Below are 23,411 nucleotides of genomic sequence, written 5' to 3'. Positions count from 1 at the left end.
GCACCAGGGAGGGACAACTGACAGACTTGGTGTCTTTGGAAAGCATTCCTGACCCACCTACCCCCACCCACCCCCAGGACCCGACATGCATTGAGGGTAGTAGAACAAAGATCTCAGAGGCAGAAGGGTCAGATTAGCCGACACAGGGGTGATGTAGAATAGGAGAGGTGGGGGGGGACTTTACTAGGAGCAACACCATTATTTAGGGAAGACTGCATTCCTTCATATCTCCCTGTGAATATTAATAAATTAAATGGTAAGAACTTTTATTGTTTTTCTGTTTCTTGGCTGCTACTGTGAGAGGGATCGGATCCCCCAAAGCCTGACATATTGCAGCAGTGAGTTCCACCCATTAATCCCACCTTCTGAAAAGAAGGAACCACTTCCTTTTTGCCAGTCCCAGAGCTAAAGCCCATCGGACTTATTGGGTGATCCCAATTTCTGTTACAATAGCTTTCTGCCATTCTGTATATTTTGTACGTGGTCCTACCTCCCGATGGCTGGCAGGAGGAAAGGGTTAAGCAGGCCCTACCCACCCACCCACCCCCCACCCACCCACCAACCAACCAAGCAATATTTTGCTTTCCTTAAAGCTTTCCTTAAAAAAAATCAGGAAAAATAACCAGGTATATTGTAGATTTGGCCCTTTCTGTCCCAGGAATCTGACCTTCTCCCGGACACTTTCGCCAGGCATTGTGCAGCAAGATGCCACTAGCAGATATCTCAGCTCTGGGTCCGTGGCAGAATGTGAGGGGCAGGGCAGGGTGTGTGGAGGAATAGCATCTATATAAAACATCAGGGTCAGCTGCAAATTCAAGGGGGGAACACAAAGCCCTCCCCCTCCCCACACCAGCTTTTCCCCAGTTATCTTTGGAAGACTTGTCCAATCTGGGCCTGACAGCTGTCAGGGACCTAGAAACGGGATTACTTAGCGCCCACTCGCCTTGAAGGCGAGAGAAAAAGCACTCCGATAATTAAATCTCGAGGCCGGGAGCCACAGGGCAAGGGGGGGTGAGGAGAGAGAGGGGAAGGGAGAGAGAGAGAGAGAGAGAGAGAGAGAGAGAGAAGAGAAATGAAGTGGCAGGAATAGTAGCGAAATGCCAAGGAGGTGGGTGGGCAGATGCCAGGGCCTCGGAGAGGGTGGCTGCACCAAGAACACCCCAAGCCCATTTACAAGGCAAGGGTTGCTTTTGAACGTGCCCGCGCAGGATTTAAATTCAGCAGCTGAGTTCACAAAGTCTGGGATATTTTAATGTCCCCCCCCCCTCTCCTCCCTCTCCCCAACACTCATTTTTTCTGTAAATCCACAGTTTGGAAGGTGTTCAAGTTTTTAGGGCTTGATAAAAAGAGAGAGTGTGAGAGAGAGAGCTGTAATAACATGGGCTTTTGGACTTCAAAGGGCTTGGGAGAGAGGGAAAGAGAGAGGGAGAGAACGAGAGAGCGCCAAAGGCCTCAGCAATCTGTAAGGAAAACTCAGGAGTACTTTCGTTCTCTCCTCCCTCCCCACCACACTTCTCCCTCACATGTTACAATGCTGCGTAATAAATTCTGCTTGCCTGTGTGCTACAGAGGCGGAAAAGGGCCCAGCTTTCCCTCAGATTACAAACCGAGCGATACACAGAGCAGGATATTGTTCAGGTGCTGAGGTCCCTGTTCTCTCAAGCCCCAAGATGGCGGCTGTTGCCTGGACTGGGGTCATGGAGGCAACCTAGGCCTTGAGGTTATGGGTGCTCCCTTGACAGGGCCTGGGTACATAAATGCCAGTGTAAGTAGGCCCCGCTTGTGCTGTATATGTGTCCCTCTTTGAGGCAGATATATTGTGCGATGGCTGGGATTGAAAGGAAGTGGGATTTGATTAAGTTTGTCCTTTCTGAAATGGCACACGAACCGAAGCACAGCCCAACCTTTGAAACTTGCACTTCTCCAAATTTTCAAGCCAAGTTCCCTAGCCAAGTAAAGTGGTACCTCGGGCTACATACGCTTCAGGTTACGTACACTTCAGGTTACAGACTCCGCTAACCCAGAAATAGTACCTCGGGTTAAGAATTTTGCTTCTGGATGAGAACAGAAGTCTTGCGGTGGCAGCAGGAGGCCCCATTAGCTAAAGTGGTGCTTCAGGTTAAGAACAGTTTCAGGTTAAGAACGGACCTCCGGAACGAATTGAGTACTTAACCTGAGGTACCACTGTAATACATGTCTGAAAATACATGTGTATCAGGGTAGAGCATGGCTGAAAATGCATACATTAGCGGGAAGAATCACGCAGAAAGGCATGACTGGTGATAAGCTGTTTTTAATAGTGTATTTTACATTGCTGTAACCCACTCTGGGACCATTTTGTTGAAGGGGTGCATGATAATAAATATAACAGCAACAGCTTTGCGAAAACGTGCAAATTGCCTACAAATGTGCAACACTGGTAGAAATTCACACTAAAACGTTGATGAATTTTCATGAGAACTTTTTTGTTTGTTTTTTAAATAAATAGGAAACTGATGTGTGACTGTAGAGAATCGGAGACTTTAAAAAATTAATAAAACACTGAGAGGAAACTGAATTGAGAAACTCTCTCATTCCTACCTTTACCTTACTGACCTCCCTGACCCTAACCATCCAGAATATTTGAAGATTCGGAACAGACGGAATAAAGTATTTCTTCACACGGCACATAGTTAGACTTCGGAATTCGCTCCTGCGAAAACTAGGGGTGGCCACCAATTTGAATAGTTTTTAAAGGGGATTGGAGAAGTTCATGGGGGGTTAGAATATCAGTGGATATCAGAAGTTCATGGGGGGGGAGGCGTAAGGATAGCAGTGGGGTTCCCATAGACTTCCGGTTGGCTGCTGTGAGAACAGGATGCTGACGAGATGCATCTTTGACCTGGTCCAGATGTTCTTACGTCCATCACAGCATCCCCCAGAATCCAATATAGGAACCAGCCTTGCCCTGCCCCTACTTCTGCTGTTGCCCCGTTTATATTCCATCGTTCTGCCACTCATCTTTGCTGCTTAACTCCTCTCCCTTCTCTGCAGCTGCTACATAGACCAGCAGGTGACGCGCGTGGCGTGGTTGAACCGCTCCAACATCCTGTACGCCGGCAATGACAAGTGGTCCATCGACTCACGGGTGCAGCTGCTGACCAACAGCCCCTCGGAGTTCAGCATCATGATCACCCATGTGGACGTGTACGACGAAGGGCTCTACACCTGCTCCTTCCAGACACAGGACAAGCCCCACACCTCGCAGGTGTACCTCATTGTGCACGGTATTGCTATTATTATTACTATTACTATTGTTACTGTTATAATTTCATACCCACCCTCTACCAGCAGCAGCCCCAGGGTGGGTTAAAAAAAATCAGAATTCAAAATCCTTTCCTGATGGCACCAGGTGTTTCTCCAGCAGTATTTCTCCAAATTGCCCAACTAGCAAAGGTGCAAAAGTCCTGCCATCCTTTGCATCTGACTGTGTAGGTCTAGCTCCCCAGAACTCTGCCCTCCATCTCAGAGGAGAGCTGCACTTTGGCTCGAGACAACTTGGAATCTCTCTCCAGCTGTCAAAACCAAACAGAGACTCCTCTCCTCCGCTGGTTCCCAGCCGCCTGTGGGATTTCTGCAGCATTGGCAAAAGCCACAACTGCAATACTAGCCTACTCCATAATTACACCCAGCCCCCCCCCTTTTCCCACGGTTGCTGGAGCTGGGAAGCCAGTACAATAGGAGCTGATTGGACCCCGGTCCGGAACGAGGCGCCTGGGCGTCAGGAAACAGCTGTTCTCAGCTCCTCCATCATTCGCCGTCGCCTACGTCACCTCAACCTATCAGGGCAGACAATGGGGATCATTAGGCCCAGTCAGGAAAAAAGCAATTTCTTTTTCGGGGGCTCTTCCGCTGGGGCAGAGAAAGCAGCTATTGGGAATTAACCCCGAAAGCACTAGCCTGAGGATTTGCTGAGGAGGCACTCAAAATGCAGCTGTTTCTGGGGTGGGACAGCTATTTATAACAACAACAACAAAAGGCAAGCAAAGTGGCTGACATCATGACAGGAAGACTAGTATGTATTGCAAGGACCCCTGGAGAAAGGGAGGGGGTTGCAATGCTCCTTTGCTGACCCCTTGCCCGGAGTGACATTGCATTTTCTCCTGTGGAATCCCCATCTGCTGTACCCTGGCCACTCAATGTTTGTGATGTTGGGTGGGAAAAGAATATGTAACCCTCACTCAGTCGCAAGTGCAGGGCTTCACATTGGTGTTAATGGCAACCCCACACTTCCATGGAATAAATTAAAGGGAGACAGCTGGGGGCATCATCAAGTCAGATATGAAAGCTCAAAAATCAAACCTTCATTTCTCTGCATGCTGGCCGGTGTCCAATGGGACTGGTAGAGTGGAAGGCAGGGAGCCCAACAGTAGATGGCGCCAGAGCCTGCTGATTCCAGTTATGTCCCCATCCTCCTCCCTCCTGAGTTCCACAAGGGCCACACTGAGACTAAGGAGCAGCAGGAGGAAGCTGACAGCCAGGGCCACCCCTGGGACTGAGTGGAGGTAGTAAGACAAGCAGGTGCAGGCTGGCTAAGAGCAGACTGGGGTTGGCTGGGCAGTGTCCCACCATCCCAGTGGACTAGCCTCCACTGTCTCTCTGTCTGTGTGGGCCCATCCTAGATAGTTACTCTTGCTCACTCCAGGGCATGACAAAACACTGAACATAATCAGTGTCAGCTCTAGGTTTTATGGGTGCCTCTATGCAAGTTGCCTTCAGCGAATGAGTCTTTCAACAGTCTTCCTGCTGCCCATTTGCTTGCCCTCTGCCTCCAGACCCAGTCTGCAGGAGAAAGAGGGCAAGACGAGCCAAGGGTATCCACAGCTCCTCATTGCACTTGCCAAAACTCAAGAGGGCAAGCGAACAAACAGTCCCAGCAAAGAAGGACGGGGAGGAGCAGGGGAAAGAATTCTTAGAAACAGCAGAAGCAGATTCAGGGCAGCACGACTGGTTCCTACACACAGGGCCCAGGGGGCAAGAGGGTGTCTTCCCACACCCTTCCCAAAGCCTAGGATGTGCTGGGCTTTGGGAAGGAGGTGTGAGGCTCTGAACAGGGTCCTAGACTCCTCCTTCCTCCTTCACAAAGCCTAGTTAATGCTTCCCCAGCTTTGGGAAGGAGGCAGGAGGGTTCTGAGACCCTGCCACAGCCACACGCCTCCTTCCCAAAGTCCAGCACCTCGTTCACCTGGCATCAACTTTTGGCCTTTGCCATATTACCAAGGTGCTCCCTTGCCCCCTACTGGAAGTTGAGGCTCAGCTGGTACCCAGTGAGGCTGATACCTGACATTACCACTGAATGTAATATGTAAGAAGAGCATTTGAAGACAAGCCTGTAAATGATTTGTAGCCATGCTAGCTATGTTCTGCTTGTTGTAGGCAAAATGCCTTTGAATCCCACTTGCTGGGAATCATGACTGGGGGGAGCAGTGTTGTGTTCAAGTCCTGCTCATGGGCTTCTCATAGGCCTCTAGTTGGCCACTGTGAGAACTGAATGTTGGCTTTGTGGGCTTTGGCTTCTTATGCTCTTAAGTAGTCAAGCGACCAGAGCGTAGCTTTGCAGTCAAACACAATCATTTGTTAATTGCTGCAGGGCAACTGGCTGTTCAAAACCTCAGAGACACTGTCCTTAGGGTTGTGTCAAGGAAGACAGTGCCCCCTAGTGTTGGGAGGCCAGATGCGCCTTGATATTCACTGCCTCTCCCCTCCAAACTCTGCAGTCCCTGCTCGGATCGTGAACATTTCGTCAGCAGTGACCGTGAACGAGGGAAGCAACGTGAATCTGCTCTGCCTAGCAGTGGGGAAGCCAGAGCCGACGGTAACCTGGCGGCAGTTGAAAGGTAAGGGAGGCTGGAGAGGGGAGGGAGGCTGAAGGTATCCCCTTTGTCCCCTGTTCTGGCAGAAACTTACTCACCCCTCTGAGCAACTGGTTTCCTCTGCAAATGAATGAAGGCAGGAAGAAGGAAACCTGTTTACAGATTAGAACCATATGAACCCACCCAGACCCTGAAATCGCCACCTGAGGCCCTTCTTTCTGTGCCTCCTCTGGGTGCCCGGTGAAAATGCTCCTCCTCAACCAGGCTTTTGGCTGATTAGCATTGTATGCCCCTTTAAATGTGTTCTTTAAATGTGAGAGGGGGTATGGGTTTTCTTTGTTCCGGTTATTGTTTTTATTATGTCTTTTGTGTTTCCGTTTTGTATTTTTATGCCTTGAGATCCGCAGATGAAGGGCAGTATGCAGATCTAATGAATAAAATAAATAAATAAAATCAGAGCCGGTGATCGCCTACATCTCAAAGCAGGTTTTGCCCCAAAGAAATGAAACTCGTACCCATGTATATCTGTTAAGCAGGTGAAATTTGGTACTGGGTACAGAAATTAGCACCTCCTCTTTCTTTATTTTTTTTTAAATAAGTAAACAAACAAACAAAGTTTCCACTCCTTAAAATTGCAGAATGGGCTTGAAAGAGTATCTTCAATGGTGAGTGAAATCCCAGAATTGTAGCAGAAAAGATATTGCAGTGGCAGAGAGCCAGTGTGGTGTAGTGGTTAAGAGCAGTGGACTCGTAATCTGGGGAACCGGGTTCGCATCTCCACTCCTCCACATGCAGCTGCTGGGTGACCTTGGGCCAGTCACACTTCTCTGAAGTCTCTTAGCCCCACTCACCTCACAGAGTGTTTGTTGTGGGGGAGGAAGGGAAAGGAGAATGTTAGCCTCTTTGAGACACCTTAAAGGGAGTGAAAGGCTCCTCACTCCTCTTCTTCTTCTTCTTCTTCTTCTTCTTCTTCTTCTTCTTCAGAGAGTGAGAATCTAATCCCCTGCTAAACATAGCCCCCTCACTCCTCCCCATGACTTCTACAAGGCAGTGCTTAATTATTCCAGCTGCAGAATGCAGCTTTTCCACTTTTTCTTGGTGCAGAGCTTTGATTTGTTTATCAGCAAGCACAGCTCCACCTCGTAGGCAAAGCTGCTCCCCATGCTTTAGCACACATAGCTTGTGGGGTGTGTGGGATTTTCACACTTACGATACTGGGATTTGATTTTGAGTTTTGACGAGTTGCCTAAAATGTGTCCGAGGAGTGAGGAGAATCAAGCAGCAATTGAATCTTGCTGGGAAACCTAAGATACAGACTCACAGGAAGATGGAATAAATCCTCACCTGGTTTTGATGAATGAGCAGTATCGTGAGCTGCACAGGGGTGACAAACCGCTCTAAACCCTAGTTCGTGCCTAGTGTCCTCCCAGGCTTTTAAACTTTTAAAAAAGCCTTTCAATACCTTAAAGCTGATATTGATTCCTATTTTAGTCTCTAATTTGGTAGGGTTTCGGGTATTTTATCTGTACCCTTACAGAAATGTGTGTGTGTGTGTGTGTGTGTGTGTGTGTGTGTGTGTGTGTGTAAGCATGTGTTATTTAATCTGCTTTGACGTTTTAATTCATGTTGTGCATTGCCTGGAGGACTAGTTGAACAGCTGGCTAATAAATGTAAATAATAAATAAATAAATAAAACATATTCCAAAGGCATTCCCAAACATCTCTACAAAGGCAGGAAGATGAAAATGAAATCAGGGGCAAATGGGAACACTGATTTCCCCAGGGACACAGTTCCCAGAAAATAGGCGGCAGACCTTGGAAACACAAATGGCGGCACGACTCAGCATCCTTGGATACAACCTGACATTGCTGGTAGCTGCCTACCTGCCCTCCTGCTTGCTTGTCTCTCTGGGGCTGGCCACGTTAGGCAGTTCAGAAGCTGTCATATTGATGTCCCCATAAAGCCCTGGTGAGGTCCTACATTGAGGCCTTATGCAGGTGGTGCTGTGGTCTAAACCACTGAGCCTCAGAAGGTCAGCGGTTCAAATCCCTGCAATGGGGTGAGCTCCCATTGCTCTGTCCCAGCTCCTGCCAACCTAGCAGTTTGAAAGCACGTCAAAGTGCAAGTAGATAAATAGGTACCGCTGCAGCGGGAAGGTAATCGCCGTTTCCGGGCGCTCTGGCTTCTGTCACAGTGTTCTGTTGTGCCAGAAGCAGTTTAATCATGCTGGACACATGACCTGGAAAGCTGTCTGTGGGCAAACGCCGGCTGCCTCAGCCTAAAAGCAAAATCAGTGACATGGACCCCATAGTTGCCTTTGACTGGACTTAACCATCCAGGGGTCCTTTACCACTGCCTCACCTATATTGTGGCCTGATGATGATGATGATGATAAGTTATTTGTACCCTGCCCATCTGGCTGAGTTTCCCCAGCCACTCTGGGCAGTTCCCAATCGAGTGTTAAAAACAATACAGCATTAAATATTAAAAACTTCCCTAAACAGGGCTGCCTTCAGATGTCTTTTAAAGATAAGATAATGGCTTATTTCCTTCATATCTGAAGGGAGGGCGTTCCACCGGGCGAGCGCCACTACCAAGAAGGCCCTCTGTCTGGTTCCCTGTAACCTCACTTCTCATAATGAGGGAACTGCCAGAAGGCTCTCGGAGCTGGACCTTGGTGTCCGGGCTGAACGATGGGGGTGGAGACGCTCCTTCAGGTATACAGGACCGAGGCCGTTTAGGGCTTTAAAGGTCAGCACCAATACTTTGAATGTCAGAATGGTCTTGCTGTTCGCCACTGGAGCCTGCTGTAATCCCAATTGGGGTTGGGTTGTGGGGTGCTGGTGCCAAACGGGTGCACGCTGGTGGGAACTCTGAAGGTCCCCTCCTTCCTGGTGCCAGCCTTGCTACGAGAACAGGGGTGGTTGGAGCTCATCCATTTATCAAATAAAATCCATTTATTTAACTAGAGGCTGTCCCTAGTTGCTGGGATGTGTTTGGCTTGGTAGGTCGCAGGTTGTGCAAGCTTGTCCCCCCCCCCTTCTAACCCACAACCCCCTGTGCTGTTGTCACAGCCCCGGTGCGAGGCAGCCCCTGCGTATCCGAGGTGTGGATAACAGTGTTGCTGTCATATGTGTTTTCTTGTGTGTAAGTCTGTGTTTGTGTCTGTCTCCCTACTGCTGGCCCTGACCCCCTCCCCGCCACCCCCCTCCTCCCTCCCCAACAGATGGGTTCACCAGTGAAGGAGAGTACCTGGAAATCACGGAAATCAACAGGCAGCAGGCTGGGGAGTATGAGTGCATCACAGTGAACGGAGTCTCAACACCTGATAGCAAACGGGTCCTCATCACTGTCAACTGTAAGTGGTCCTCATATTTGCCTCTTAGTTCTGTCCCCTTCAGCCAGATCAAAGGTTGCAATGTCTGGGGCCTGGAGCTTCAGCTATAAAGTTAGGGATGGACGGATTTGTCTATTTCAGTTTTCTAAGTCCCCTCCCCCCACTCTTATCATAACATTGAGTTGCAAGGGACCCTGAGGGACATCTAATCCAACCCCCGCAATGCAGGCATCTCAACACGCAGTCCCACATCCAATTTGAAACCGTACCAGACTCTGCTTAGTTTTACAAAGATGTTATCAGGTTTTATTGCTGTTTAAATGTAATCATCTACATTTTGGCAGTAATTTGTGGTTTTGTTTCTTAAAAACCCTCATGAACATTCGTCAGAATGTTTAATACAGATTTCTAATGCATAACTTTTTCATGTACAATTTTTTCCTTCATATACATTTTTTACAAAGTGATTTCCCCCAACATAATATGTTTTTTGCATATTATTTCCACAATTATATGCATTTATATGCACACTTTAGTCTTGTGCATACATGCTGTGCATACACTTGGCTGGAGTAATTTTGCAATGGAGCATATGGGGAGTTTGATGGGGAGGGTTCCCCCTTTACTCTTGTGCATCTTGTTTAGTTGGAGAACTGCATCACAAAATTCGGACAAGTGTGAATTTCAAAGGCTTGCTGAGTTTTGGTTTGAGAAGTGGGTCTTAGGTGACTTCTCAGTGAAATGCAAACAGAACTGAATTTCTCCTCCAACCCTAGCTGAGACCCAGCCCTTAACTGGGAATCAGGAATGCAGGAATGACTCCAAAGGTGAGCGTGGAGCTGTAAGTGTTTTCACTGCCTCCCACTTCCCCATCTTCTCCCCAGCTTTCAATCACAGGGTATTAACATCTTATGTACCGTGGGACTGACCTTTGCTCCCTTAATAATAGTCTTTTCTACTCCTCCCCTGGCTAAACTACACATTACCTATGAGATAATTGACTGGATCTCTTGTAAGAGATCCTGGCTGGATCTACACTGATCTGTAAAAACGCTATTAAAGGCTATTTTTAAAAATGTCCTATTGCTCTCAATGCAATTTCCCAATGGCAATGGATCACTGCTCTGCAGCGCACATTTTAATAACGTGTTTATAACGCTTTAAATGATGTGTACAGATGAGTCCCCTGATCCATATAGATATAATTCAACTGCTGGGGTTCCAAATTAGAAGTGGCCCTGGGAGAGGGATGCTTAACTCTTTCCCACCCTATCTTGTCCCGAATATAAATCACCTCCAAGTTTCTGTTAGCCCTGAACTGGGAAGGGGATGGAGGAGTTTAAGTATCATCCTCTTCTTTCTGAGACATCACTGGCCAATTCTCACAACCTATTTGGCAACATGGGTGCTCAGAGCTGGTTTACACACATGGCGGAATGAAGTAATAAGGAGTTGTGAGTTGTTAGGCTGGGCTATAGCACTTCAGGCTGCTGGCAGGGAAGCCCGTTTTTAAACAGTGGGGGGAAAGATGGCCTTTAAGATGTGCAGAGCCCAGATTCTCAAAGGCTTTATAAATATTGACCAGGCTCTTGGATCGATGGCTTGAAAGGCTAAAGAAAGTTGGGGCAAGTTCTGGGGCACTGGAGCCATAGGTTTAGGATCACCACTTCCTCTCTCTCTCTCTCTCTCTCAGCAGAGGCCTTTATGATACTAGGTGAAAAGGCACATATTATGCAGTTGGCATTGTCCCCTTCCCTTCCCTTAAATCTGTGATAGTGAGAGAAGCAGCAAAAGGGCATGAAGAGGAGAGGGGTTTTTTTTTCCTCCCTCCCTCCTATCACTCCCTTGCACAGGCAAACATTGTGCCGTGGTGTAGGGGTTTATGGGAGATGTGGTTCTTCCAAAGACATCTTCTTTTGGAGGATAATAATAATAATAATAATAATAATTAAAAAAAATAAATTATTTATACCCCACCCTCCCCAGCCAAGACCAGGCTCAGGGCAGCTAACACCAAATATAAAAACAATTGATTGAAATACAGCTTACAAAAACAAGATTAAAATACAATATTAAAACATTAAAATGCAACCTCATTTCAGTAGAAACTCAATCAAAAACTTTTGGGGGGATAAAAACGTCAAGTCTTCACCAAGGCTGGTCCTACATGGGCCAGAAAAAAGCCAGGGAAGTCCCCAAATAAGAGTTCCAAGGAGAAAGGGAAAAAGAAAGGGAATCAAATTAATTCCAAGCCAAAGGCCAGGCAGAACAACTCTGTCTTACAGGCCCTGCGGAAAGAAATCAGATCCAGATGCCAGGGGAAGGTCTGTCGTTCTGTGGTAGAGCATCAGCTTTGCCTACGGAAGGTCCTAGATTCAATCCCTGGCATCTCTGGGTAAGAAAGCCTGGAGACCTTCTGTCAGTGTTGGCAGTGCTAAGCCATGTGGACAAATGATCTGCCTCAGTATAAGGCAACTTCCTATAATGTTATGATAGGGGAGCAGGGAATTCTTCTCTGACTCAGATTTTTATGCAAGTCAGAGAAGAACTTTTGGAACTTGCACAGCTTTACGCTCCCCTGTTGTGTTTCCCCCAAGTCCATACCATACATTTACAGCGATATGACCCCACTTTCAACGGCATAGCTTCCCCCAGAGGATTCTGGGAATTGTACTTTGTTAAGAGTGCTGAGGGTTGTTAGGAGGCCTCTGTTCTCCTCACAGAGCCACAATTCCAAGAGTGCTTCAACAATCGATCTCTGTTCACAGGGAACTCTGGGCATTGCAGCTCTGGGAGGAGAACAGGGCCTTCTTAAGAACCTTCCCCCTTAACAAACTACAGTTCCCAGAATTCTTTGGGGAAGCATCTCTACCAGAGGTTGGCAACTGGCGACCATCTATTGAGGAACAGCTAAGACACTGCATATCATGACTAATACATGCCTTTCACATCAACTGTTGTCTCTTCCCAGACCCTCCAACCATCACAGATGTAAAGGACTCACGTATCCCGATGGGAAAGAATGCACTTCTGCGCTGTGAGGCCATGGCTGTGCCACCTGCAGAATTCCAGTGGTTCAAAGACGACAAACAGTAAGTCATTCTTCTGCCCATTTCTTGGCCATGGCCAGAGATCCATAACATTGATATCCCTCCAATACGTTTGGGAGGGGGAATCGCAGCTTAGCGGCTTTGCAACAGGGAGATCCTAGGCTCAGTCACTTACATCTTCAAGTTGAAAGGATCAGCTAGCAGGGAAGGGGAAAGACCACTGCCTCAGACCAGGCAGAGCTCCTGCTAGGGGTCCAAATATCCTGACCTGGCATAATCAGCTTTCTGTGTTCCTTAAGGACCTGTTGACACAAGCCATTTCTTCTCCCCAGGGTAAAATTGGTGTGGTGTACCCACGTGGTGGAATGTGGTAATAATGTGGACCAAACTACTGCAGGTATAGGGGGTGTGCGTTTGAATGCTCCTCCATGTACAATGACAAAAGGCCCTTTAAAATACTTGGAGTAAAAAAGACCTAGGCACAGTGGGGAGAAAGGTTCTAACTTTGGCCTGCTCCCTTTATATGCTAGTTTTCTACTTGCAGGGATGTTTCCCCCCACTTTTTGGCAGCATTAAAACATGACGCCCCCCTCCTGCCATCTGAAGTGGTACAGTCCATTCTGTAAACTCAGTATTGGTTGTGCTGCAGGCACAGCCCAAGCCATTGTGAGTGGGGAGGTGGGGAGGGAATTCTCAGCAACCTTCGGTAGCTTGCAGTTCCCTGGATTCTCTCTGGGAAACAATATCTCACAAGATAAGACCGGGATAGGCTTGCATCAGAGGTGCATCCCAATTCTCCAATCAGGGCTGGCTGCTGAGCTTCTTGATCTTGTTTCCATCTGGCAAGACAGTCGTTACTCTCCAGCAGCCTTTCTCAAACTCGGGTCCCCAGATGTCGTTGGACTACAACTCCCATCACCCCTAGCTACTAGGACCAGCGGTAAGGACCCAAGTATGAGAAAGTCTGCTCTGCAGTCGTCTTTTTCTTTGCCCTCCTCCAAACTCTCCTGTTTAAGCAAATAAATAAAAAGGAAAAGGCATTACAGGACTGGCACTCAAAAGTCAGTGTGGCAGCACAGGCAATGATTGCAGAAGGTCCCAAATTTAATCTCAGCAAAAATGATCAAGGTGGCAGGTGATGGTGATGACCCTTCTCTGCCTGAGATCCTGGGGAGACGTGGTCAATGAGAGCTCTGAGATAGGCAGGCGGATCACCTGACTTAGTAGAAGGCAGCTTCTCTTCCCCCCTCCCACCATGTAACTTCGCTGTGCGTCTCATTAGTTAGACAGCACCGCATGCTTTAACCTTCCAAATGGCAATCTTATTAAACAAACCCACGGCGCGTACTCATGGTCGCTTAACGCAGATTAATTTGTAACTCTCCAAGCAGAACACGGCCCATCAGTCACGTATAGTCCCTCGTCTCCCGGGGGGCTTGCTAAACCGTGTGGTGTGGTTGCCTGCCTGGGATTGGGGGGGGGGGGAGAGGAGAGCTGTTGTCAAGTCCTCTGGCAGGCCCTGGTGTGTGATGAGTGGGTTGTGTTCATCTGGTATAGGTGGGAAATGGCAATTTGTATAGGTCTGTAGCAGGCGTGGCCAATGCTGTATAGCCCACCTGGTGGTGCTGTTCTGCAAAAACTCTCATCACCCTTGACCATTGGTATGAGGGAGAGATTTGATTTAGTTCACATTTGATTTAGTTCACGTTTAAAGGGGAACCCAAAATATCGAAATTCACGCTTTCCCGAATTTTGCAATGCAGTTCTGCAGTCAAGCGATGGGAACAAAGGTTGGGGGCATGTGCTCATTTTGCACAGGGGTTCCGTTCCTGGGGAACCTGTGTAGGCAGAGTGCGCATAACCCCATTCCACCCTGTTCTGCCTCTGTTCCGCCCTCATTTGGGCTTTGGAAAGGAGGTGCGGGGGCTCTGGCTGGTCCTAGAGCCCTCTCACCTCCTCCTAAATATGGGAAAGTGCTAACTAGGTTCTGGGAAGGAGGAGGAGGGCACTAGGACCCTGTCAGAGTTCTCATGCCTCCTTCCCAAAGCCCAGAGCCTCGCTTACCAGTCTTTGAGATAGCATCCCATCCCCCCCACCAGCTCAGCACCCAATGCCTGAGCACCACTTGCACAGCTTTAAATTTGCCCCTGGATTTTGCTCTTTTCCATGTTTGCATTCATTTGTCAACTTGGTAGGAAGGAGTAAGTGCTGTGGGGAGAAAAAGGCTCCTGAAGGAAGAGGCAGAGGGGGGAGGGGGAATTTCTGCACTTAGCTGAACAGCTGAGGCCTCTCTTTCGGGAGCCGAGTTCTGGTTCTGCAGGGATTGACACCTGACAAGATGATTTGCAATTATCTCCCGATCAGCTTCCCAGTTGTTTCCCTCCAGTGTTCCCGCGCTAGCTTGATGATAACAGTTCATGGTTCAAACCTCTTGTGTCTCAGGGGGGCTGTTTGTGGTTAGAACTGCTCAGCGAAAAGAAACCATGACTTTTTATCTTACTTTATTAGGAAACAATGACAGAGCTGTGGGCGCACTGAACATCAGACGCAAAAAGTCAGGGCGGAGGGTAGGAGGAAGCCACCCAGGAACACAAGGATATATATATATATATATATATATATACCCAGTGATTTGATAGCTGTCAGTAAAAGCAATGTGGAGTTTATACAAGAAAATTGTTAGAAGCCATAAAATTATGACGTTCTGGTTGATGAACAAGCAACTGGGGTTTAATTTGAGCTGGGGCTAAGGGCCAAATAGCATATTCCATGTCCAGATTCTCCCAATATTTTTGTTTTTACTTACAAAGCAGTGACAGAGGGCTCTAAATTTGATCAGAGTGGTAGCATCAGAGGGGAAGGTGGTGTTTAACCTGAAAGGCTGCCACACTGGTAAAGGCAAAGGATTGTCCTCTGTTGCCCCCAAAGGACAGGGTATTTGTTTGGTTGAACATTAAGAGAAACCTCATGACTCGGCTTAATAATAGAACCCCATTTCCTATAGGGGTGGTGGTTTCTCTGTGAGTAGTGGTGGGACAGCCATTTGTGAAGAATGCTCATTTTCGATAAGGCTATCAATGGCTACCACCAGGTTGGTCAGAGCTGATAATGTTGCTAGAAGCCACAGGATGTGTGAAGGTTCTTGTGCTCGGGTCTTGCTTGTGGGTTTCCCATAGGCATCTAGTTGGCCACTGCAAAGATCGGACACTTCACTAGATGGGTCATTGGCCTGATGTGCCAGACTCATCTCATGTTTTTATTTTTGCTCTGGAACTCACACAACAAGCAGGAGATTGGACTAGATGGTGTAGATTTGGGGCATAGCGAGATGAATCACATAGATCTTCGTGGAAGCTGAACTGTAGGGGAACGGAAGCGGCGCTGATTGAGAGAAACCAAGGAAGGGCAGAAATTACCTCCTTCTCCCATCCCTTCTTGTAACCAATGGAGCCAATAACCAGCACACTGCAGGCCAAATAAAACTCCTGCTCTTTCTGGCTGCTCAGGAGTGCAAAAACAGGGACGGCAGTCAAGCAAGGGGAGGGGGGAAAGATAATAACATGGTTGTTGGGCTGCATTCAGTTTGGTGAGTCACGGGTTTTGCAGCTGTTCAAACCAAGCCAGGCTAGATGGCTTCATAGATTTAAAACTCAGGGGTGAGGGGAGAGAAAATAGCCTGGATAATAGGAGAGTCTGTATGTGGAATACTTTGCCTGGTTGGAGGGCTGGCGTGGGATATACCATCCTTGCTGCCACATTTAATAAAGAAGAAGCTTCCCTCTCAGGAGTGGCAAGCAACAATGTGCATGTGTGCATGCGCATTCACACACACAAACACACACACACACACACACACCACTGTATCAGAGAAAAGGAGGCAGGTGAATCCAGATCTACTGCCGCTGTGGGGGTTGTGGTCCAACAGATGATGGATCGCCTGTCTGGCAGGCCAGAGCAGAGATAAACAGCCACTGGGACTGTGGGAAGGTGGTATAGAGAGGTGTGGAAACTGCAAAGGGAGCCCTTGGACAGCATTGGCCAATTCAGCCTCCTGTAGCTTTTGATTTCTGGGGATGCCTTTGAAGCACTCCTTGTCCAAATGCCTCCCGGGATTCGAAGGCTTCCAAAACACCGAGCCTTGTTTCCAGAGCACCTCCAAGGATGCATGAGCAAGCTGCCCCTTTGCAATTTCTTGACTTGGTTCAGACTAATACCTATGTGCGGTTTGCCAGAAAAGTGCCCCCTTTTGCATCTCCCCTGCCCACTTCCTCTGTCCCTGCTCCTCTTCTCCTCGCAAGTTACCAGCGGCGATCCAAAGTGTTTGCGCCATGGTGCAGGGAAAAGGATCCAGCAACGCAAATGTGCAAGAGGGTAAAGACCCCCTTTTTGTGCACTGGGATTTCGACCATGCACAGACATGCCAGGGCACGTGAGCAGCTTCCAAGGGTCGCAGTGGTGGGAGGTGCGAACTAATAAACAAGGGCCATTACTGGAAACTTATATCTCTTTAACAAAGGGCTAACTCTCATGCAAAGAAGCCAGGAAATAGAACGCTGATCGTGGGCAAATCAGGGACAGGGCATGAGATCAGTTGGAAGCTGGTATTTTCTATAATTCCCCATATTCTCAGAGCACAATGCTTTAACAATGTTACCCGCCCATGCTCTCCTCCCACTCCCTTTTCCTAGCAGAGTAATTGGCGGCGTGGATGGACTGCAGATCCAGAACGAGCGCACTCGTTCCATGCTGCTCTTCAGCAACGTCACCGCTCGTCATTATGGGAACTACACCTGCCTGGCTTCCAACAACTTAGGCTCCTTCAATGTCAGCTTACGGCTTATCAGTGAGTCTCTCTTCTCCTCTTCCTGCTACTACCTCCCCCATCCCTGATGGAGGTTGTGTCTTAACTGGGCCCACTATGAAGGGCCCTTCTCCTCCCAATGGCAGGTTTGCCTGCCACCACTTGCACCCTCAGTTTGGCTCCGAGAGCCACTGGACTGGCTGGGCGTATGAGAAGTAGTGTGGGTGCAAGAGAAATTTGATCCACTTTGCATTGGAAGGTGAAAACTAGAACTTCCCAGAACAATGTTCAGCCCGCTTACAAAATACACCCATCTCTGAATTTTGCAACGCAGCTCCCCAAGCAAGTAAGGTGTACAAAACTGCACGCACTAGTAATGTGTGCATTAAAAAAACATGCATCAGTTAATGACAATAGTATACACCAAAGGCATAATATTAGGGGAAATTGCTTTGTAAACATGTTACGGTAATCAGACAAAATTGCAAAAGAAATGTGTTTATTAGGAGAAAGGTGTAAGGGAGAAATGCACACTAGAATGGTGGTGAATTTATAATAATAATAATAATAATAATAATAATAATAATAATAATAATTTATTATTTGTACCCGCTGATCTGACTGGGTTGCCCCAACCACCTTGGGTGACTTCCAACAAATATAAAAGCACAATAAAACATCAAACATTAAAAGCTTCCCCTTCAGATGGCTTCTAAAAGTCAAATAGTTGTCTATTTCCTTGACATGTGATGGGAGGGTGTTTCACAGGGAGGAAGCCACTACTGAGAAGGCCCTCTACCTGCTTCACTGTAACATCACTTAGCTTTGCAGTGAGGGAACTACCAGAAGGCCCTCAGAGCTGTACCAAACAGTGGGGGTGGAGACGCTCCTTCAGATATACAGGGCCAAAGCTGTTTAGGGCTTTAAAGGTCAGCACCAACACTTGAATTGTGCTCAGAAAAGTACTGGGAGCCAATGTAGATCCTTTAGGACCAGAGTTACATGATCCCGGTGGCTGCTCCTGGTCATCAGTCTAGCTGCCACATTCTGGATTAGTTGTAGTTTCTGAGTCACCTTCAAAGGTAGCCAAAAATATATATATTTGGAAAGTGATGTACAATTGTGGAGAACGGAACTTCAAAGACTGGAAAAACTGAGACACTGAGGGAACTCAAAATTGACACATTTGCCTAATCCTAGTAGAGAGGGCCAATTTTATTTCTAACACTCCAGTTAAAATGAACCCTTCTTCTCCTCTTAGGACCAGGTTCTCTGGACAACATGGCAGCCTCCAGCATGGAATCTCCCCTCTTCCTGGGCCTGCTGTCATCCGCCTTTGTGACTCTGCTGTTTAAGGTTTAGGGCGGCTGGGGAATTGAAGCAGAAACACGGAAGGAAACAGGTGAAAGGGAATGAATCCAAGAGAGGGAGAGAAAGAGAGAGAGGGGGAGGCATCTCTACTTTCTGGAAAAGATGAAGAGAGAGAGAGAGAGAGAAATGAAATTTATCAAGAACCCCATCACTGTGAGGGATAGAAGAAAACAAAACGAAATGGAAAAAAAATATGCATTTGTTTCTACAGCCATTTATCTTCACACTCCATCTCAGACACTCCCAGTTGAACTTGTTATTTAACACAACCGAAAAGACACAGGGCTCTATAGGGTTGACTGCAGACATTGCTCACCCCACCCCTCACCTCTGCGACTTAAATGGAACAGCAACATTTTCCTCCTTGGGCTGACGGGACCTTTCGTCCTTCGAATGCACAGACCCCGGAATACCAATTTCACAAAGGGTTTTGTTCTTTCTGTTATTTTAACCTCCTTTCCCCCCTTTTGGTTCCTTCTTTCGCTGTTGTTTGGGAGCAAGGATTTCAGCAGCTGACAACATTTAGGAGCTTCCCTTTTAATTATTATGATTTACAAGCTGGGCTGAGAACCTCCATAGGTGGTGGAATTCCTTCTGCCCCCTTCCAGATTCATTCAGACAGATTTGCAGGCCATTTGTTATTATTCTTTGCAGCCTGGGGCCAGGAAAACTATCAGCAATATTTGGAAGGCTGCTGAGCTCAGCCTAGGCATGAAGGAGGTCTCCTTTGGGGCATTGCGAGAGAGGCTGACATCATATAAATGCACTCCACCAACGCTGCCTGAGGACCAGCACCGAGAACCGAACCCGCAGCCCTTAGACACGACGGCATGCCAGAGTCTTTGGAAGAACTGTTAAAGGTCATAGAGCCAAGTCTGCTAAGTTTTTTGAGGCATGGAATTTCCACCCTTTAAAAAGCAGGGGTAAGAACGACCTTCTCCTGACAATGTTGATTGCCAGGTAACGTTATGCGGCCTAAAGAGAGAAACCAGGAAGAGGGAATGGCTGGTTTAATTCTTTGTTTGGCACAGGAATTTTCCTGCTTTTGACAGTGATTGGGTTAGGTTTTTGTTTTTCATTCATTGGGGGTGGGGTGTATATTTCCGCTGGAAAAATCATTGCTTGGAACATCTGCCAGCTCTCTAAAATCAATGGTGTTCTTTTTCTGTACTTTTCACAAAATCTTTTCTCGGCAATTTCCTTGAGCTAAGGACTCCCATCCCCCCCCCACCTTTACACACACATACACATATGCACAAACCCACACCAGTATCTCTCCTCTGTATCTTTGTTGAACAAAAGCACCGTGGCACTTGAATTCTTCCTTATTTATGTCTTTATTCTATTTCCCTTCCTCTTTTCTTCTTTGCTCTTCCTAGTTCTCGAGTCATTATTGCTGATTGTATCTCGGGACCCCCCAGCCCTGACTTCAAAGGCTCCCTTTCAGACGGAATTATAATCAGGGTTTTGTGTATTCAGCACTTCTGCACATGCACCACACACACACACACACACACACACACACACACACACAAAGTCCAACGTTTGGGATAGAATTCAGCATTTGGATATGTCATAAAAAATAAAAAATAAAAGTTTCTAGTCCTTTTGTAAAGATAAGCTCGAGAATGTGTGGAAAATACCAGCGGGTATCTTTGTGGATGTGATGAGGCATAGCTAATTATAGATCCAGAAATGCAAGCAGCCTGGTAGAGTGGAGATTATTCATCTTTCCGCAGCCTGTTTATTAAAAGTCTCAGTAAAGGCAGTGATGCAGATAGGTACAGTCGAACCTTAGTTCCCGAACGTTTTGGCTCCCGAACATTCTGGTTTGCAAACTATTTTGGAAAGCTCAATGTCCAACGGGGCTTTCGCGGCTTCTGATCGGCTGCAGAACCTTCCTGCAGCCCATCAGAAGCCGTGCTTTGGTTTTTGAACGTTTTGGAAGTTGAATGGACTTCCAGAACCAATTCTGTTCAACTTCCAAGGTACGACTGTACTTTGGACTTTGAGGTCCTCTCTTTAGGTAGCAGTGTCCATCGCTTCACTTGCTTCACATTGCAATCTGCTGGCCCTGCTGTGACTGGGACTCCCTCCCACTCATTCTGCCAAGTGGGGCCTTAGACACTTGCCCTGAAGTCCTGTCTTGATGGAACCACTGCTATGAGGCTAATAATACCTCTTGCGTTCATGCTGGCCATGGAGGAGATTCTCCACTTCAGTGGCCAACACAGAAAAACAAGAAACTGGCCCCTGAGCCGGTTAGCAAATCCCTCCTGCAGGCTAGTAGTTTTTGTGGAGTTATTTGCAAGGCTATGTGGGTGATCCTTCCCTGCAGATATATCCCCCATCCCCAGTACAATTGGAGGTAGCTTGAAAGAGAAGTTTCTGCTTGTGAGGTGTGCAGGTTTTTGCATGGTTTGGGCATCAAACTAAATGTTGTGGGAGATGCTGAGAACTGAATAAATGCCACATGTGAGGCTGATAGGTGGCAAGTTTATAAGGAAAGCCCAATTCATTGCAGCTGGCATTTAGTCGACACAAAATTGCATCTCCTTCTAGCATGCCACATGCCCATAAAGGGGTTGTATTTCCAAATGTGTCAGGAGGAAGTCAACAGAAATGCTGGGGATCACTGGTCAGATGACATCTGCACCTTATTGGCCTTGCTTCTGGCATCTTTCCAGTTATCAGTGTGTCTCCCTGTTTTGTTTGTAGCTGCTAATGCCACTACGGAAGGAGGAAGAGGAGATGAAGGGTTGCTGTTTATGACAGCAGCCACAGATCTCCTATAACGTCGGTGTAGTCCAACCCTCAAAACTTATAAGATGTGCTTTGACTAGGTTAATAATAATAATAATAATAATGCATTTACAGTCAGCAATGGTAATGTAGCCTCTCAATCCACTTAAATGAAACTGCTTGTTTGTAAGATATATCGTGCAAATGCATGCAAATGTGTTCAGTTTCCACTGTCCTACACAAGTTGCTAGACCTCAGCATTTCTTGACACAGAATGTAGGTTAGCAGAATAATGTTAGTTTCTTTTTAAACATGGAGTATCTACAGTCCTATGCAGCTGTGTACATGCCAAGATTCTGCAGGAGTACAGAAAACTCAGAATGTGGTAGAGGTTGATTTCAGTTTTCTGGGAATCCCAGCTTTCTTTCTTTTGGGCGAGGGGGAGAGCAAGTTCCTAGCTGTTATAGTTATGGCTGTATGCTTGCAAAACTTTTTTGTGCTATGCCTGCTGAATCTCTGAAGCCAAAGAGGTGGCTGAACAAGATCCCAAGTGGTCTTAGCTCCTTGTCCCTCTCCTTGAGTAGCAGAAGAATGATGATGTAAAAATGGGGGGGGGGGTTAAAAAATAGTAGGATGAATTAAACAAGACGAGAAAAAATATATTGAGTTCATTTGCATAGTTTATGCATATTGCAGAATTTACATTCTCTTGCTGCAGAATTTTTCATTTGGCAGTCAGTACACAGAGCCCTGGTTATAATTGAGAATCCAGAGCATGGACACACAAGGATCACCACCACCCAACAGAAGCAGAGTGGTGGGATCTTTTCTTCATCTCCAGAAGGAAGGCGCTCTAGTTCTCACCTTGTTAGATTGGTATCATGTCAGAGGCATCTCCTCCTGAATAGGATTTCCTTGTCCCTCCTACATTCTCAAGGTTATTGCTGTAGCTGGAGGTGCTCCTGACACTCAGTGGAGGTGGGAAAGCCCATGTCAGGACAGGGATGGGAAACCTGTGGCCCTCCAGGTGTTCTTGGACTCCAGCTCCCATCAGCCTCAGCCAGCATGGTTGATGATCAGGGATGATGGGAGTTGTAGTCTTAAGAACTATGGGTTCCCCAGCCCTACAGTAGCAGATATTGGGGGGATTGGTGATGCTCAAATTGTGCCTCCAGCAGAAAGGAGGAAGCGTGGTGCTCTGGTATTGCATATGGTGCTTGGATCACTGTAGAGACTCGCTTGTGCTTGCTTGTGTTAACATCTGATTGCTGTACATGCAGAAGTGGGGAGTGAGAGAAAGGCATCTGTAATGTAGGTGAGCATGCTGGCCAAGCCAGCACAGGGTTTCCATTCACATTAAAAACCCTGGTGGAAGCAGGAGTCTCTCTTGAAGCCTTATTTGCCCTTGCTGGGCTTGCAGAATGGCTGAGTACCAATGATAACTTATCAGAGAGCTAGAGGCGATCTTGTGGAGCTTTCTCACCTTCAATGCATGGGGTTTTGTTTGTTCTTTGTGGCCTGCTGTGGTCTCTAGCCAAAATGTTCCTTGAAAGTTCCACAGTGCTTCAAACAGTAGCAGAGGAAAGCCAAAAGGAGCTCCAGCCAGGGCACCCAGGATTGTATGAGCTGTATGTGTGTTTTGGTGAGACAGTCCCAGGCAGTTTAGCGCCCCTGTTAAATTATGATGCACTTCTATTTTAAAAAAATGTACATGAGAGAACAGGTGCATCTCCATGCAAGCAGGAAACATGGACAGTTTCCCCTTAGGAATGAAATTGACTGGACCAGGAAATACTTATTTGGTCTAGTCAATTTCAGCACTCTTATTACCTGCTATGAGATTAAGCCTGCTATTTTAAGCATGCTTACTGGGGAGTAAGTCCCACTGGGCTCCATGAAGCTTTCTTCCGAGTAAACATGTACTGAATGGGAAGGGCCCTTAATTAAAAAGCAAGGGAACGGAATGAGCAGACCTTCTACCCCGGGCAGTAAATCCCATTCTTCTTCCATTATCTGTGTGTACTTACATAGAGATAAGAGGGGAAGGTCCCCCATACGGCCAGAGAAACAACTGTCTGTACACAGTCCAGATTTCACTCACCTTTGTTGTCTTCTGTCTGTATTCTGTCTTCAGGACTGAGTCATCACATCTGTTCTCCCTTGTGCCCAGGGTTAAGGAGAGGGCATCCAGGCAGATTTGAACCCTTCCATTTTTGATAAATTAAGCACTGCTGCAGACGGAGGTCAAGAGCAGTAG

General features: G+C 47.2%; 1 protein-coding gene across 1 annotated transcript in view; it reads left to right on the top strand.

Moving 5' to 3' along the window:
* The window catches only part of IGLON5 (IgLON family member 5), a gene marked incomplete at its 5' end in the record, with an annotated part of 129,993 nt that extends 110,263 nt beyond the window's left edge, over nucleotides 1–19,730 (top strand). Inside the window, 6 exon segments of the mRNA XM_083754059.1 lie at nucleotides 3,034–3,266; nucleotides 5,757–5,876; nucleotides 9,080–9,211; nucleotides 12,162–12,282; nucleotides 16,929–17,083; nucleotides 18,303–19,730. Of these exon segments, the coding sequence (XP_083610185.1) occupies nucleotides 3,034–3,266; nucleotides 5,757–5,876; nucleotides 9,080–9,211; nucleotides 12,162–12,282; nucleotides 16,929–17,083; nucleotides 18,303–18,403 (862 nt within the window). The 3' untranslated portion in view covers nucleotides 18,404–19,730.
* Between the last annotated feature and the right edge of the window lie 3,681 nt (nucleotides 19,731–23,411).

The sequence above is a fragment of the Podarcis gaigeae genome, assembly GCF_964106915.1.
Source record: "Podarcis gaigeae genome assembly, chromosome: 8".
Taxonomy (NCBI): domain Eukaryota; kingdom Metazoa; phylum Chordata; class Lepidosauria; order Squamata; family Lacertidae; genus Podarcis; species Podarcis gaigeae.
Note: the sequence above shows the minus strand (reverse complement) of the source record. Positions and strands in the feature narration are given on the sequence as shown.